The following is an 18,395-nucleotide window of genomic DNA, read 5'->3' on the forward strand; positions in this document are numbered from 1 at the left end:
TTTTGAATACTCAGTGCTAAGACATCAGCCATATCACATTAGCATATATAACAATCAAAACATCATCTAAAAATTGTGTACAAAATAAACAGACTTTTTGAATACTTTCAGTGCCTCAGCTTTATAATGCTGTTTTGATTATAAGCATTTTTGAGTGATAAATTTGCAGAAGAAATGATTTCATCTTCCGAGTCTTCACCAGAGATGTGTGTAGGTAAGTAACGTAGCATAAGATGAGTACTTGGATTATTATTAAATTTTTTTAACACTCTGGATTCACAATTTCACTTTGTATTTCATGTAATCGTGGCAGGAAATTTGGAGCAGCAGGTAAAGCCGGCCACCCCAACCCCAGGTGGATGGAAATATCCATTCCCTTACCAGGGAACATCAGTGCTTCTGGAGCTATGACCTTGGCACGATATACTGACAATGCCAAAGATGACAGCAAGTCTCCATCATACATCATCTGCATGCCGGCTTGAGAGTGTGGCCTCCCGCCATGCGCCCCGCATCAAGGCCACCTCACGGCCGCCAGACACCGCCCGCCACCGCCGCCGCCACGGCTTCGAATGCCATCAGGAAACACGAGGGCGAGGCCAGGCGGAGGAGAACTACATTTCCCAAGAGCCTCCGCGCCGCCGGATCAACGTGATTGGCCAGAATCAGAGCTCGTCAGCGGGGAGGAGGTAGGCAGCGGTGCCGCAGGTGCGCGCCGGCGGAGGGCAGTGGCCGGGTGGCGGGGGGACCATGGCGCTGAGTACCAGGGCACCGCGGCGGTTGTTGCTGCGCTTGCCGGCCGGGAGCTGCCTCCTTCTCTTGCTGCTGCTGCTTCTTCTCTGCGGCCAGCTAGGGGGAGGACAGAAAAAGAAGGAGGTAGAAACGTTCGCTTCTTTCACCATCGCGCTCGGCTGAGGGGCTGGGGTTGCTCCGCTGCGCTGCCTCCCCCTTGTCAGCTCCGCGGGCACCCGCGTACCCCCCTCCGCCCGGCTCCCTGAGCCGGGCTTGTCCCCCTCTCCTCCCGTCGTGCCCGCCCTCTTGCTCCGCGGTCTCGTCTCTTCTCCCCCAGCGCGGAGGGGGCGCCGCTGGCCCTGCCCCGCGGAAGATGGCCGGCAGCGTCTCCAGGGCAGCGGGAGGCAGCGCAGCGCCGGGTTCGCGGACCCTAGCGTGATGTCCCAGCCCAGGCGGTTGCCATTTGTATTGGGCCTTTAACTCCCCGGTTTTGAGTAAATGAAGGCGAGGAGCGCCGTGCTGCGCTCTTCTGGCCTCCGCGGTGGGCCTCGGTGCCTGTGCAGCCAGCCGGGGGTGAAGAGCGCTGGCCTGCGGCGAGGCGTTAGGAGAATGATGTTAAATCCCGTGTTTGTGGTGGAAAAATAAAATACATGCCTGGAGTTAATAAGACTGAAGCTATGGCAGCAGGTGTGTGCTTGTACTGTGTGGGTGCTGGTACTCTCTTCAGGATGACTTCTGGGTAAGGGAGATGTGGAGGATGGGGCGATTATAACTCTGTTTTGACAGCAAAAATCTATCTTCAGCATTTTGAAAGGGAATGTGAAAAAATGCATAGTGTAAATATTAACTTGTCCAGTTTCAGTGCTACTAGAGCTTACAACACTTCACTCCCTAGCTTGTCCTTGATTTCAGGCCAGGTTGTCATATAACGAGTGCTAGACCAATCAGTAGTCTCTTTACAGTTGCTCTGTAACTTTGCATAGGGAAGGAGATAACTGTACTGAACTGTAGAATTTTTTGTTGTTACTTTACATCTGTTAGTGTTGCCAGAGAACTTGTGCTTTGTGGTGGTGGAAGAGAGGGAAAGAACAATTTTGCTAACAGATCCTCTCTTTGAACTATCTGCTCATATAGGAGAATGATTAAAAATTTGTTTGGTTTTCCATTAAAGAGCTGTGTAGGTTACTAAGGCTTATTGGCCAAAGAAGTAAAATGAGGTGTAACAGAGAGGGAGGTGCTGATACCTTTCCTCTGGTGTCTAGTGACATGACTTGAGGGCATGGCTTAAAGCTGCCTCAGTAGAAGTTCAGGTTGGGTATTAGGAAAAAGTTTTTACTGAGAAGCTGGTCAAGCACTGTAACAAGCTCCACAGGGAAGTGGTCACGGCTTATCAGTGTTCAAGAATTTTTTAAACAACGGTCTGAGGTATATGGTTTAACTTGCAGGATGTCCTATGTAGACTCAATGATCTTTCTGAGACCTTTCCAACTCAGGATATTCTGTGATTTTAAAAGACCAAATTTAGTATGCAAAATCCGTATTTAAATGTGTAAGTAGCCATGTGACTCTGTGGTCTTCCCAGATTAAGTAATAACTTGAACACTGAAATAAATCCCTTGGGTATCAATGTAAAAAACATAAACCTTCACTCCGTACGTTCTCTTTTCTACTCTTTCTGGAAAGAGTAGATAGTAATGTGTTGTTCTTCTGCTGCTCTAATTAACTTATTTTCAAAACTTTATTAATATATAAATTTTTCAATAAAATGTGTTTAATGTTTGACACTCCTCATTCTCTTGTACTGTGATGTACTGGCATTACAACTTTTGTTGACACTTTCATGCGGAGTGCCAGCTGTGCTAGCAAGATAGCTGAAACTTTCTTACAGTAAACAGCTTAGAAATAGCATTTTAAAACTGTTCCGAGTAAAATTATATGAATTGAAAGAGCACAGTATCTTTTGCTGTAACAGTACTGTCCAGAAGTACAGTGGTAAAAGGCAAAGATAGTGGAGATACATGTGTAAAGTGAACCCAAGTTCTTCTGTGCAGAGACTGGTAAGATTGCCATAGCTTTCATGGAAGTTGGAAAAATTGTTGACCATACAGTGAATTGTTTTGAAGTGAACACCCAAGAGCTAATGTAGTAGGGTTAAAATGTATACCTTGTGAAATAAAAAGAATTCTCATCTCTGTTTCCTCTTTCCTGTTTGATTTGAGTGTATCTTTGTTGGAGTGGTTGTCTGGAAAGAGAAAGGAAACTTCTTTACCAATCAGCTTGAAAATGAGGAGAACTTGTGATGTTAGAACTGGAGCTTAAGCAAAGAAACCATCCTTGGTGACAACGATTATTTCTTTTTCTTTTTTTTTTTTAACATTGACTACCTAGAGAAGTATTCATGAAGTTTGCATCAGTTCAGCTGTATGAGCACCAAAGGTGGAAATAATGACTTTGCAGGAAGGAGAGGACTGAGTTAAGGTATTAGATGTTTTGAAGGACTTACTGGTAGAGGAAGACAAATGTGGAAATGAGAGAACATTAGTGTAACTTTTTGTGTTGATTGTTAAACCCTATGTTATAGCTGTGTTTAGAGTGGAAAATATGTAAGTTCTTAAATGACTGAAATACTTTTCCTATGCAGTAAAATATGCTTAATGATAACTAAAGAAACTTTCTTCCCTGGCAAATTACCGAAAAGTGCTGAGATCCACGTTAGATTTGATTAAATTTGTACAAATGTAAATAACTATTAAATAATGTATTTTAATTAGTTGATTATTAGTCATCAGTGTAATGGAAGCTATTTCTAGAGTGGCCATCTGAATATGTAAGCATACAAACATTCCTATTGCTTCTCTTTAATCCTGTTTTTCACTTTTCTATATTGTGAACACCCAGGAGAGCCTTCACTACTGAGGAGATACACAGAAAACATTGGACTGTCTTAAAATGACTACAGATAAAATGTAATAATTTGGAAATTAGATGAAGAGCAATCCCGTATCTTTCTCCCATGCCTCACATGTAAGAGCTAACTGGATTTGAAGGCTGCTTTTATGATTTTAATTCTGGTGTTGAGCAGTACCTTTATTTAAAGTGAAGTAAAAAAAAAAAGCAACCCGGTTATGGAAATAGCAGCAAGTAACTCAATAAGAAATGTTCTGTCGGAAACTATATTCATCGTGTTTGAAAATGTAATAGACTGTTTCCGCAGTGTTTGAGATAATAGATTTGTGTTAACATACATGCATTTTCTGTAAGGCATGTTCCCAAGCATGTTTTGATGCTTTTAGTATATCTTATGCAAATTCTAAGTAGGTAAAGACCATTAAAGTTTGAAAAGAATCAGAATGAGAATATTACACTTTGAAATACACCACTTGGCTTTTTATTATAAATTGCTTTGCATGGGCAGTTTAAGTACGTAAGTGTTTTCTTTTGACTGAAGCATGTAGAAGGAGGACATTGATTTTGCAATATTAAAAGCTTTTCTCATAGAGGTTAAAGTTTATTTTTGAGCTTTCTTGCGGATGATTCAGAAGCTTAGTTAAATACTTGATAGGCAATTGGAGTAGCTATTTTTCTGTAAGTTTGTCATTACTGTGATATTTAAGGCTATCTGTGTAGGCCAACATATCAGCTTCATCAAGTTGAAATATTTTCTTGAGCTTAAAACTACTCAAAAAGACTCTGATGATATATAGCAGCATTGTAGTAATTTACTCTTCCACAACATCAGTTTCTGTAATGCCTTAGTTTGTGCTGAGTATTTTTGAAGTATTTCAAGTCTTGTATCTCTGTCACTGTTCCTTGCATTTTCCTTCCTGTGTTTCTCACCCTTTTCACAGCTGGGTGTACAAGTTAATGCCAGTTGTGAGAAAATGTAGAAGGTAGAGTTGGAAGGATGATCTAACTGATCCTTTATCCCAAAGCTCAACATTGCTTTCATTGTTCCTGACAAATGTCTATCTGATGTGCTCTTAGAAGTCTTCAGAGGTGGTGACATTACAACTTCCTTAGGTAACCTGTTACTGTGTCTTACTGTTAAAAGGATTCCCTCCCCCTCCAAGACCTAACCTAAATTTCTGTTAAAAGGATTCCCCCCCATGATTGAACCTACATTTCTATATGTTCAGTCCCTACACTTTTGAGTCCATTTTATTTTTTTGTCCTCATCATGGCCATAAAGAACGATTTTTTTTTTTTCATATATATATATATACTCATCTGTATTTAGACATGGACTAAAAGTAGCTTTTTGATAGTTTTTCCAGTTCCCTCCCCCCTCTCCCTCCGGCCCCTCGCACTCCCCCGTATAAATAGAAGCAACTGTGTTTTTGTTTTTTTTTTTCAAGTCTGTAAGTATTAAATGTGATAATTTACCTCAGAATATCTTCAGTTGTGAACATACTTTCCACTGTTTTATGTGAAATCAACTGGGATAGATTGGCAGTAACCTCTTGTTACTGCACCATGTGTTCTTGTTTTCCTTTGGGGTTAACATAATAAGCCCAACTTGTTTATTCTAGGTTATTAATGATTATTACCATGTTTCTTCCCTTGGAGCCAGAATAGTACCTTCTGCTTTACAGTACCTTTCCTAGTCTAATTTGTGGTAGTATTTCACCATGAATGTAGCAGTGGTCGCCCCTTCAGAGCTAGTTTGTTGCTGCAGAATGAAAACTTAGTTTCATCCTGTTTCCTGATGCTGTTTTCAGTGATCTGTAGCATTCTTTCCTCTGATCAATGTTCTGCCTGCATATTTAACTGTAAGAAAAAAACCTGTAAGAAATGTGGTAGAGCAAGTAGAGAAAAAGAAAAGATGATGTATGATGAATGAGTAGTGTTCAGCATAGATTCGATGGCACGTGTAATATGAGACACATTCTTGATTTCTCAGGATGTCTGATATTACTTCAACAAAATAGTGATAATTAGAACTTAAGTTTCTTATATTCAGCTGTTGAAAATAGATATTATCATTGAACTTGAATATAAAGGCTTTTTACTTTAAAATTTTGGTTTTGGTCTTCAGACTGTGGGGCACTGCATGTCTTTGCTTTTGAAATAGCAAGCAGGAAAATGTTTGGCAGTTACACTAAATCTAGGCTTCTCTTTAAAAACGTAATTACAAACTGTGATGTGGGAAAGGTTGAACCCGTGAAGGAAAACTTAGTCCTGACTATAGATTTGGATTCAAGCCATTTTTGAAGACTGTATTTTAAGTACAGGGTTTGTATCCATTTATGTAATATGCCATTTCATCTATTGTTGCAGTAAAGAGAGAAGGGTTTTTTTCAAAGCTCTGAATCTTTAAAATAACTGTCCTGGGTTTTAAGTGAAATTACTGTAATAAGACATGCCTGAAAATGTAAATTATTTTTTTTTTTGTAAATGCAATTCTGAACGTTTTTCTCTATTCTGTCCTAAAAAGAAGGGTGAAAAAAATGTGTTTGCATGAATTTCTATTTTTCTGCTTATTTTTACAAGCAGCAAAACCCCTCGTATCTCTTCTCTTCTATTCCTAGGTAATTAAAGCTTTAAAGAAACTTAAAAAAAATTATCTAGCAGTTCTTATATAGAAAACCTTGATGTGTTCAGTGACTGCATACAGTAAGTGAAATAAAGGATGCTTACAGCAGTCTGGTAGCATTTTGTAGTTGGATTACTGAAAGTTTTCTGTCCGAGGTATCTCCATTTGGCATCTTTGCTGTCATAGGACAGGTCAGTGGCATAGTTGATCCATTCCCGTTCTGTTCTACAACTGTTTATATAGCACATCCTGTGCAACTGCATGGTAAATACAGATTGTATTTGAGTTCTAAGTGCTCTAGGAAAATCAGTCAGTACAATTACAGTGGAAAAGCATTGGTGTTTGTTGTGTGTTTTTTTTTTTTTTTTTGTTTTATGGGTTTTTTTTTTTGTTACTGTTTTGGATTTTCAGGTTTGTTCTTTTAATTTCTAAAACCACTTTGAAGGTCACATTTTACTGGCTAAGGAACTGATCAGAACTAAAAAAGGAACTTTACCTGGTATTTGTTTTAGGCCTCTTGCTCTAATAAATCTGAAAGTAGGCATAATACAAAAAGTATTATCTTTTCAACTAATACTATGTGACATTATTGGACATATAGAAAAATATCTTCTTGAATGTTTGGCTTGTATACCAAAACGTAATAACTACCTTAGACTTCCAGTAATGAGGGATTGCCATGAAATAAATTGAAAGCTGCATGTGAAATAGAGAAACTCATATTTTTATATGCTATTATCGCAAGTCCTTCACATTCAAAGAAAGATAAAACAAACCAATACTTGCACTAAATAGACTGCTTTTCTTATGATGGAATTACAAAAAAAAAAACCGCAACTATTTGATGACAAAAAGAACCTGAGAAATTTGAGATGGAAAAGATTTGCACACTTGCCAGTGCAGGCTTATTCATATAAAAATTCTTCATGATTGCTCCAGTGATGGCAGGACTTCTGTCATTTTTCTGGGGAGACTGTTCTCCCATGTAATAGGATTTATGGATGGTTAGGATTTTTATTTTTTTTTCTTCTGATTGTAGCCTATAATACCATTTTGGAATACCCTAAGTTCTACGTCTTTTCAGCAGTTGCAGTCATTAACCTAATTATGCCATTCCATTACTTTTTCTTGTTCTTTTCTTTTGAATCTAAAGCAACTCACTCTTGAATTTCAGAAGTATTGGCCATTAAGCTTTAGCAGAGTCTATCTGTGTTGCATAGAATATTTGTATATCAAGTTCATAACATAAGTGGTAATTAAAGTTGTGCAGTCCCTTTGTGGAATGGCCTTTTGAACTAAACATTTTTTTCGGTGTTACAGGCTATAGCATCTGCCACTTGAAGGATAAAAATTATTTTATGCTCTGTTTTTTAATAATTTCATATTACTCTTGCTATCTGCATGTTCAGTTACTTTCCTTATCCAGTTGCCTCACATAGGCCAACTATGACAGGGTCTGCTCCTGAATCTTGCTCCTCTCCAGAGCTACTCACCTCGGCAAATGAATCTCACTGCAAAGCCTGGTGTGTATAAGACTAGGGCACGTTCAGAGTCCTAGAGAGCATTGAGAATTCTTTATCTTCCTTTACTGCGATGTCTTGAGTATTTTTATACAGGTAGAGTATGCAACCTGTTAGACGGATATGAAGTAGAATTACTGCAAGTTGCAGATGCTTGTGGTTAGTGAACTTCATTACCTTCTATCCATGGATCTAGACAGTGAAAAACAAGTTAGTTAAATGTGCTTACCTCATGCCCAGAGTATTATTAATTAACATCCTGATGACTTAAATGGAAATCCCATCGCACATTTCACTGAATAGCATGCTTTGGAAAACAAAGGCAACTTACTGAAGTTAACTTCTGTGATAAAGTGGGGGGGTTTGATTATTATTGGGCTGGGGGATAGAAAAAGTACATAAAGGAAAACAAAAACTATTAAAAGCTCTATAGAAATGAGGAGGCCATCAATTGCCAGAGATTCTAGATTTGTATACAGTGATCTCTCTGATGCTATCTTGCTTTATTTTTTTAAAGTAGTCTTAGAAGTTTTCTTTTTACTGCTATAACTAGACTTGCAGAGTTAATGGGGTATATAAATAGGTAAATATGACACTAAATGCAATGCTTTACTGTAAAAGTATAAGGAAATGAAACTTTTTATTTGCTGTTATGATTGTACCTTTCTGACTTCATTTCCAAAAAAAAAAAATTTTAGATTTTTATCTGCCATTTATGTTGCCATTATACTGTAAAAGGGGTTTCAAGCTATCTGTGGATTCAGTGGTCGGTTATTGCAAAAATCAGTTTGAAGTGGATCAGCTTTATGGTGATGGATGACTGAAGTTGGTAAGATCACAGTATCACAGTATCACAGTATGTTAGAGATTGGAAGGGACCTCAAAAGAGCCATATGCCTTAAATGGAATTGCTGTTAATGGCACATAAAACTTCATTAGTAACCAGATTCCTCCTTCATGTTGTCTTAGCAAGTCCTAGATTCTTCAAACTTAATCTCATGCTGAAATGTGTCTTATGTAATGAGTGACCTAATCATGTACGCATGTTGAATCTGATCAGCTTTTTCTTTTCTATGAGCAGCTGATCTGAATTTGAGGCAAAGTGCTTGTGAAATATGATGCCACACAAACTGTATGTAAATATATTTAAAAACATTAAGATACATGCACTTCTAAATAGACAAGTTTTGATCACCAAAACAAATACTGTTTTGATCCAGCAGGAATATTTTGGTAGTGCTATTTAGATGTGTCCTTTTATTACAGTTATCACAAAGTTCAGATGGTGATATTTGATAATCATGGTCAGGAAATTGTTTTAACAATATTCTTTTTCTTTAAGGAAGTGTTACATGCTCTTGACTTAAAAATTAGTAAAAATAACTATTATTAAGATTTAAGAGAAGCCAACTTCAATGAAGAAATATATTCAGAAGTGATGGTCCTTAAATCTTTTAGAAATCAGAGGATAGAAACTGATAGTGCCAAGTTGTCTGAATTCTATGTTATTTTTGCATCCCTCTTCTAAATAACTTAGTTATGGTCTGTACTCTCAGTAACCATATGATGGCTCAGCTTTTATACATTTTGTTACAAATTTTTCATCTTTCAGTTCTGTGTCTGATTTCTACCAAAGCTTCCAACCGAAATGTAAAGTGAATGGTGGGAATTTCATTGGAATTTCAAGGAGGACACCAGTTTGAGGCAGTTTAATCCAAATTCAAGTTAGGACTGTTATGCCTCTTACTTGTCCACAGCACATAGATTCAGGTGTTGCCGATGTGACAGTGATTTGAGTGGTGAGACAGAAATTGTTAGAAATTGACAGGAACACACATTAATACTAAAGTAACTGTGTAAATATTTTATCTGTTGTGAGACACTTTCTCTTCTAGGTGTGCATAGAAGCTCTTATCTGTAAGCTTTCGTCAAATCTCTGTATATTAATAGCAGTACACTAACTTCTTTAGTGGACAATTTGTTTAGAAACTAAGATAAAACATGATTAATATTCACCAGACAGGCTCCAGATATTGTCATTGGTTTTCATTTCCTTTATGCTTTTTTCTTTTGGGACATTGCTAATCATTTTCCACCTAAAATGCATGGTAAGCTTTCTCATTTTTCTGTTTGTTTCTTCTGAGCTGGATAAATCAGTCAGCACAGATTTACACACACATATTTGCCCAGGTCTATATGAAATATCATTTACTTTGGTGTTGACAGCTGTGATTTTCTGTCTTCCTGTAATTCTAAGACCTTGATCCTGTAAAGTGCTTTAACCAGACCTCAAGCAAAATGTAGCTTTCCAAGTAAAATTTTCATCCAAAAATCTCTCGTGTAATTGTATACTGGTTCTGGAGGCTGCTAATATTATAGAATTTCTTTAAAAATAATGGCCACCTGAGGTTCTGATTTTGTAAATATGGAAGAACAATCCTAATCTGATTTGGCATCTTGTGGCTTAGCCCATTCTGTACACAGAAACCAAACATTCTTAAGTGATTGTGTGATACTAACTTGTAGCATTCACAGTATGTTTTAATTTGTCAATGAAATGTGATATCTCAGACTTTTATACAGTAGCATTGTGGTTGGAGTATGTCTGGGAAACTGACAGTGGGAGTAGTTGGTATTCATTTGATTTCTGGGAAATGATACCCTGCATCACATAAAGTAGCCTAAACGCTTGTCTGTCTGCTCCTCTGGGTGCTCAGATCCCCTTGAGGTGGTTGCATTATTTTAATTCAGAAAGCAGGTTCCTGCTGTGAAGTGTATTGGCTCTTTTACCCTGTATTGTTTATACTCTGAAATAGTCTCTTGAGTGTGTGAGCTGGATTCTATTACTGAAATTAAGCTTAAGTGTGCACTCCAGAAATGCAGGTAATGCACTGCAATTACTAATCGATCCATGGAACCAGTTTAGAATTAGTTTGAAGCAAAATCCTGCAGGGTGGGATAATTAAGATTTCAGCACCAGCTATTTTGTTCTGTAGATCCATTAATTTGCATTGCACTACTCGCTGATACGGATCTAGTAAAACTTCCCTCTTGCACAGCCACAGTTTCAGTGAAGGTTGCAGGATTCACTGGGCACGAAGGAATGACGAGAGAAGATAATTTTCTAGCTGAATGATAATCATTCAAAAGAGGGATAGTCCTGGGTTCCCACAGCTATTTATACATTTAATCCAATAACTGTTCAGTGTAAAACGTAATACATTCAAGTAGGTTTACTTGTCCACCATCTGGACGTGAGTGCTGCCTGCCAAACATCTAAGTTGGGGAACACATGGAGGGCAGTGAAAGAAATCAAGGTTACTTGTAAGTAGTGAGGGTTCTTCAGGATAACCTCTGTGCCCTCATTTTCTCCATTTAAACTGCTGTCATCTCCTCAGTTGTAATTGCTTTTGTCAATGGAGGTAGCTGAAGGAAGCAAGTGCAAAGTGCAGTATGCCCAGTGCTCAGAGTACCAGCTTTGAATATTTATAAGTAATGGAGACCTTGCTGGTAATATAAAGGTGTTCAAATCAGCATTTTTCTATTGCTATTCCATGCTGTTTGTATTTTACAAGAATGCTGAGGAAGGGAGGTTGCACAAAATCCGGGTTGTAAATACCTGGTGGGAGGCAGGAGAAACTTGTTCAAATCTGGAACTGTTAGCCCTTGTCTCAATTCTTTATTTATTTATTTCAGCCGCACCACATCCCACCCCCCGTTTGCTGTAGATCCAGATTCCTCAGCTAACTGCTTTTCTATGTCTTAGTTACGCTAAGGACTGTGTTACATCTACAGATACCAAGCAAAAGAGAGGACAGCACAAGACTGTAGTGGTGTTTGATTTAATCTGTGGGTGGTCAGATATCACCATATTTGACTTAGTTTTAATGGAATGCTAGATGTGGGAATGGCACTAAAGCTGATAAATTTATTTCAGTGCAAAATATGTTATATTGTAGAAAACATGTTGGTAAGTGGGCTGCACAGAAAAACAATGAATCCTGAAGTCATCCTACTCTAGGCTTTTAGTTGAAATGTTGTTGGAGGTTGAGCAACCTGTAGTGCCATCAGTAGCAGTACAGAAACAGGACAGTTTCACCTGTGTAAGAACGGAATGATATTTCCACACCCAGCCTTTAAATAAATTTAGGTTAAATACCCTGATGCCTTAGGTATGGTCATTTTACAAGAGCCTCAGGTGAGCTGTGTTGGAGAGATTGTAAGTCCGAGTCTGTAGTGCATATTGAGAAGACATAATTTCATAGAAAGTAGAACTTTAATCATTAATAGCATTTTTCTTGTCCCACGATGTTCAAGTGATGTAATTATTATTATGTTAGTGTATTAGTCTATTGGCATGTATCTTAAGTGATTTAAAAATCTAGCTGATTTTTTTTTGAGCAATGAAGGCAACTGTGCTGTCATGCAGAACTTAAGCTTGCTTGCTGTAAGGGAGAAAATTACAAGTTAATTCGCTGATACAGCGGCTTTGTTTTCCAAAGTAATTTGGAGTTTGTACTTCTCCCAAGAAGTAAAAATGGAACTTTTATTGAATTTAATGATATGTTAGAAAATATTTTAGAAGAAACATATTTTCATTCAAGTCTTTACAGTGAATTTTGAGTCCACAAAGAGTTAAAAGAATATGCTTTAAAATGAACTTAGAAAGGCACTCTCAGCTATGTGTCATAAGATCTATAGTCACTTTTTCTCAGAATGGAAAAATGCATAGATCTTTATGAATTGGATTTCATGTTAGTTTGAAAGTTGATTTTGGAAGGTAAAAATTTAGACATGATATGTCCACATTTATGAGAATGAAGTGTTATTTTGGTAAATGCTCACAGTAAATATTTATTTTTCATGCGTAGACACCAGTTCCACTTCCAGTTTCCTTAACCTGAGTTATTGAGCTATCCACTATAAAGTACCTGATTTATTATTTTTTTTTTATATTCAACACAGAAATTAATGCTGAGTATGGGTGTTTAAATGGCAGTTTCTTAACAAACGTGCACCATTTGCGTTAAAGCTTCCTGACCACTTGTACAGTCTTGATTTAGTATTCAACAATGAGCATCTGCTTTACTCTTACTAGTTGCACTTTTTATTTAGATCAGAATTATGTGCTGGTATCCATGAATAGTCATTCCTGAAACTACTTAAGTAGATCTGAAACTAAATTTTATGCTTAACCCTTTATCCTAAAAGGATTAAGGGCTTTATCTATCACTAGAGATTGTCTACCTCCTGTTGAACCACAGAATCCATTCGTGAACTTAAGCACCATTTTCCTTTGTCTTCTAATGAATGACTTAGTAGGGAACATAGTATTCTGGTGAAAGGAACTGCTGCTCAAGGAACTGTGTAGTACTGCTGACCCTTAATGTATGGGTAATTGCAAGTATTCAAGAATTTCATCTAGATGGCTGACAGAGAAAAAAGGAAAGCTTTGTAAAAGTTTTTGTTGCTTAAAAATGTGGAGGTATTAGTCACAGAGAAGAAGAATGATGAGTTTAAAGGTTCTATCATATTTTTGTGAGTGTTCCCCCCCCCTTTCCCCCTGAGAAATAGAAATTGCTAGGAAACTGACAAAGTGACCAATGAAAGGGTGGAATAATAGAATAAAACTGTAGAGAATAAATGTCAGAGATGGAAAGAATGTATGAGTAACTGTTAGTAATAAAATGATAGTGAAATAATGTGAGATGAAGATTTTTCTTACAATGAAGTATGTGATTCGTGATCAAAAGAAGTTCAAAAGAAGTATTAGCAGGCATACTAGTCTGAAACATACATTCACGCAGGCGTAATGGGTGCATATACAAATTGCCTAGTATTTAGAAGTGGAGCTTACACTCAAGTTAATTTTGATGCCTTCAAAATTTTATTCCTTGCCTAGTATTTTTGACTCTACTTTGATTGATGTGGCATCTTTTTATCCAGAAAGAGAAGGAAGAGGATTGCTTTGCATTTGATCAGAGAAAGAAAAATCAGCAGCTTGAACTTCAGTCCGAACTTTTGTGAATAGGTAGTTGTGTCATCTGAACCCTTCTGTGTTATTTTGTCCTAACAAAGAAGAAAATTGAGAATTTAACTTTATATCACGTAGGATTTTTTTTTTTGTTGTTGTTGTTGTTTTGGTTTTTTTTTGTGGCATGCCATACAGACAGTTGCTCTGCTATGGAACCTGCCTTTTGTTGTCTTAGGGTAGGTTGTCCATTAAATTAACTACATCATGTTGCTGCTGGTACCCACGTAAAGTGCTGTATATATTGGTGATTGCCTTTGATATGTATTGTTAATGCCCTTAACGTGCACATCTGTTAGGAGAGGCAAAGCCCACAACTACTTTCTTCATTGTGAGAACAGTTTGATGTTAAAACCGAAGTGAGCTTTCACTAATTTACAGTGAAGTAATGAAACAAGGTACTACTTTTTAATATCCTTGTAGAAAGATGAAAATTGCTGTCTTACATTCTCCACTTGAGACTCATTGCTAAGACTGCTGCTGATGTTAAAGCATCATCTTGAGATTTGAGGTATTTGAATTCAGTTGTTAGAGGTGTAACTGGTTTCCTGTGTAACTGCCCAATCTTCTTTTGTTACTTGTCCATTTTATAAAATGGAAAAGTTGGTACTTCCCTTTGTTCCTGCTTTTTCCTTTTCCTAGCCATGAAAAGGATATGTTAAACTGATTTATTTTTTTTTTTTTTTGTGTTTGAGGTATAGCAGCACAGTCTTATGAATTCTTTTTGGAAAAAGTAACAGTCTTTTTTTTTATTTTATTTTTTTTTGTTTCTGCTCTGTGCTACGCAATTCTGTAAATACAGAAGCTTTAGAAGCCTTCAGTTAAATAAAAAAAAAGAGGCTGCTTGAAAAGCCTGGCCAGTTCAGCTATGTAAATTTAAGGATTTTTATATTTTTATGGCTTTCTTAGTATCATGTAATAAGTGTCAAATTTAGTTAATTTAATTTTTTTGAAAAAATGAAAGTGCTGTAAGTGCTCATGACAGGTGTTGTCAATCCGCAGAAGCACTGTTAAATCTGAAGTCATAAGGATCTACAAAGTTTTATTTGATATGCTATGAAATTTCATGAAATCAAAGGAAATTGAATGTACAGTAAAAGTCAATCAAATATACAGGAGTGCACATGGTCAAACAAAACCAACTTACTTCTTTTGAGGTACTATTTGTAATTTTTTTAAAAGTCATTTTTTCATGTTGTTCCATGTTCAACATTACCTTTTAAGGAAATGTAGGAAGAATAATACAGCCACATATTTGGCTGCATTATGAATGAGTATGTAATATATACTGTAACAACAGTTGTTCTGAAAAGCAACAGTCCAAATAATAAGTGATTTTGGTCATTACTTCTGTATAGCTCTTGGGATGTGAAATTTATGTCAACTAATAAATAGAAGGAAATTCTGAACTTCTCTAAAACCGGTTTCCAAGATTCCAAGGACCTGCTGGTAGTGTAGATTCCTTTAGTAATATTCTGCATTTTTTCATAGAGGAGGATGAAAGGTGTTCTGCCCTTTTTTCATAGAATCATAGAATACTTAGGGTTGGAAAGGGCCTTAAGAACACCTAGTTTCCAACTCCCCTGCCATGGGCAGGAAACCTCACAGTAAACCATCTCACCCAAGGCTTTGTCCAACCTGGCCTTGAACAGTGCCAGGGATGGAGCATTCACAACCTCCCTGGACAGCCCATTCCAATGCCTCACCACCCTTACAGTAAAGAACTTCTTCCTTATATCCAATCTAAACTTCCCCTGTTTAAGTTTTAACCCATTACCCCTTGTTCTGTCACTACAGTCCCTAATGAAGAGTCCATCCCCAGCACCCCTATAGGCCCCCTTCAGACACTGGAAGGCTTCTATGAGGTCTCCATGCAGCCTTCTTCAGGCTGAACAGCCCCAGCTTTCTCAGCCTGTCTTCATATGGGAGGTGCTCCAGTCCCCTGGTCATTCTCATGGCCCTCCTCTGGACTTGTTCCAACAGTTCCATGTCCTTTTTATGTTGAGGACACCAGAACTGCACACAATACTCCAAGTGACGTCTCACGAGAGCAGAATAAAGGGGCAGGATCACCTCCTTTGACCTGCTGGTCACACTCCTTTTGTTGCAGCCCAGGATACGGTTGGCTTTCTGAGCTGCAAGCGCACACTGCCGGCTTATGTTCATTTTCTCGTTGCCCATCACCCCCAAATCCTTCTCCGCAGGGCTGCTCTGAATCTCTTCTCTGCCCAGCCTGTAGCTGTGCCTGGGATTGCTCTGACCCAGGTGTAGGACCTTGCACTTGGCATGTTTAAACTTCATGAGGTTGGCATCAGCCCACCTCACAAGTGTGTCGAGGTCCCTCTGGATGGCATTTGTTCTGTCCAGCGTATCAACCAAACCATGCAGCTTGGTGTCATCGGCAAACTTGCTGAGGGTGCACTCAATCCCACTGTCCATGTCAGCAACGAAGATGTTGAACAAGACCAGTCCCAACACCGATCCCTGAGTTACACCACTCGTTACTGGTCTCCAGCTGGACATTGAGCCATTGACCACAAGTCTTTGTGTGCGGCCATCCAGCCAGTTCTTTATGCACTGAGTGGTCCATCCATCAAATTGATGTCTCTCCAATTTAGAGACAAAGATGTCATGTGGGACAGTGTTGAATGCTTTGCACAAGTCCAGGTAGATGACATCAACTGCTCTACCCCTGTCCATCAGTTCTGTAGCCCCATCATAGAAGGCCACCAAATTGGTCAGGCAGGATTTCCCCTTAGTGAAGCCATGCTGGCTCTCACCAAGCACTTTGTTGTCATGTGCCTTAGCATGCCTTCCAGGAGAATCTGCTCAAAGATTTTGCCAGGCACAGAGGTGAGACTGACTGATCTGTAATTCCCTCGGTCATCCATTTTCCCCTTCTTGAAAATGGGGGTTATATTTCCCTTTTTCCAGTCATCAGGAACTTCACCTGACTGCTATGATCTTTCAAATATCATGGACAGTGGCTTAGTAACTTCATTTGCCAGCTCCTTCAGGACCTGTGGATGGATTTCATCAGGTCCCATTGACTTGTGAAGGTTCAGGTTTTTAAGATGGTCTCAATCCAGATCCTCTCCTACAGTGGGCCCAAGGGCTTCATTCCCACAGTCTCTGCTTCTGCCTTCCAAGACTTGGGTGGTGTGGTCAGAGCATTTGCCAGTGAAGGCCGAGGAAAGAAGTCATTCAGAACCTCAGCCTTCTCCAAATCCAGGGTAGCCAGGTCTCCTGATAGCTTCTGGAGAGGGCCTGTTGTCCCTAGTCCATCTTTTGTTTGCAATGTATGCGTAGAATCCCTTCCTGTTATCCTTAACATCCCTATCCAACTTTAATTCTAACTTCCCTCTTCATGAAGATTTTAAGCTTCACATTATGAAACAAGGACCTGGGTTTAATGTAAGTAATGGGCACGGAAAAAAAGGTAAGAGAACATAAAAGCTCAGTAAAAGGGTTACAGCTGTTTTTGGAAAGGCCTCTTTTTGGCAATGATTTCTCTCATTTACCCTTGCTGCTCTTAGCTGTATATGGAATCATTGTAACCAAATACTAGAGGAGGCCATGTGCCCCGAGCTTTTTTCTCCCATCCCGCTTCCAAGTTTTCACTGCAGATGTTCAACAAGCCACTACAATGTTATAATTTCACAGTTTTACCCACCTGCTTTCAGAGATCATGTTTTGCATGGATTTAATGTAGCTTTCATGCATTTAAAACTGAAGTTACAGAATGATTAAATGAAATTTGAGTCAAATGTTGCTTCCACCTCAGTTATGGCTTTGTTGGAGTTCAGTTTGAATGATTTTTTTTTTTCTGCTCATCTGTTTGAAATGAAAAAAATGAATGTGCAAATTGTAAACTTTGACATTATGAGAGTCTTTCATAAAGTTTTGAAAAAGTGCTGATGAAGGATGCTTATTTTTCTGTTTCTACCCAACTCTGGCTATGGTGCCCATTCTTTTATAGCATGGTTTTCATGTAGTGTAAGCCCCTTACTGGAATCTCTTTTGGTTATATAATATATTGTCTCTTAATGATTAAGTAATTAAATTACATGAAGTAGATTACAAGGGTGGTTGTTTGGTGGTTTTGTTTTGTTTGTTTTGTTTTGTTTTCATCATATTGGGTGATCCTTGTACCAAGATAATCTCCATGGATTTTGACTGCATATCTGCCATGTGTTAAATATGGCTATCTTCCTGATAAGCATATAGACAAAAGAGGAGGGAAATAGCTGCTTTCTAACAACTATCCATCTTGTCTAGAGGACCACTGCCAGAAAGGTGAAGAAGAAAGTGAAAAGGAAACAAAAAAACCCAAACAAACAAACAACAACAAAAAAAACTAACCGAAAACCAACCAACCAACCAACCAAAAAAAAAAAAAAAGCTGATGTAGGACTGAAAACTGAATCTGTCCAAATCTTACCTGCCATCTCATCCTGCCTTTTGAAGTGACCAAAATAATTTGCCACTTACTTTCTAATCATTATTCTTCCTCAGAGCTCAGAATAGAATCTAGGCTTCCAGACTATGAATATTTGCTTACCAATAGCAAAGAAAGTGA

At 38.3% G+C, this 18,395-nt stretch overlaps 1 protein-coding gene across 3 annotated transcripts in view; it reads left to right on the forward strand.

The window, feature by feature from the left end:
• Positions 1–664: 664 nt before the first annotated feature.
• The window catches only part of TUSC3 (tumor suppressor candidate 3), a 116,671-nt gene continuing 98,940 nt past the window's right edge, over positions 665–18,395 (forward strand). For 2 of the 3 annotated variants that reach the window (XM_061370878.1, XM_061370887.1), the window contains exon 1: positions 665–876. In XM_061370878.1, coding sequence (XP_061226862.1) covers positions 751–876 — 126 coding nt within the window. In that variant the 5' untranslated portion in view covers positions 665–750. The remainder of the gene's footprint in view (positions 877–18,395) is intronic. The other variant, XM_061370871.1, reaches the window with a different exon arrangement.

The sequence above is a fragment of the Neopsephotus bourkii genome, unplaced genomic scaffold, assembly GCF_033783945.1.
Source record: "Neopsephotus bourkii isolate Nb327-2 ecotype Australia unplaced genomic scaffold, CSIRO-AGI_Nbou_v1 NB_168, whole genome shotgun sequence".
In the NCBI taxonomy this organism is placed as follows: Eukaryota; Metazoa; Chordata; class Aves; order Psittaciformes; family Psittacidae; genus Neopsephotus; species Neopsephotus bourkii.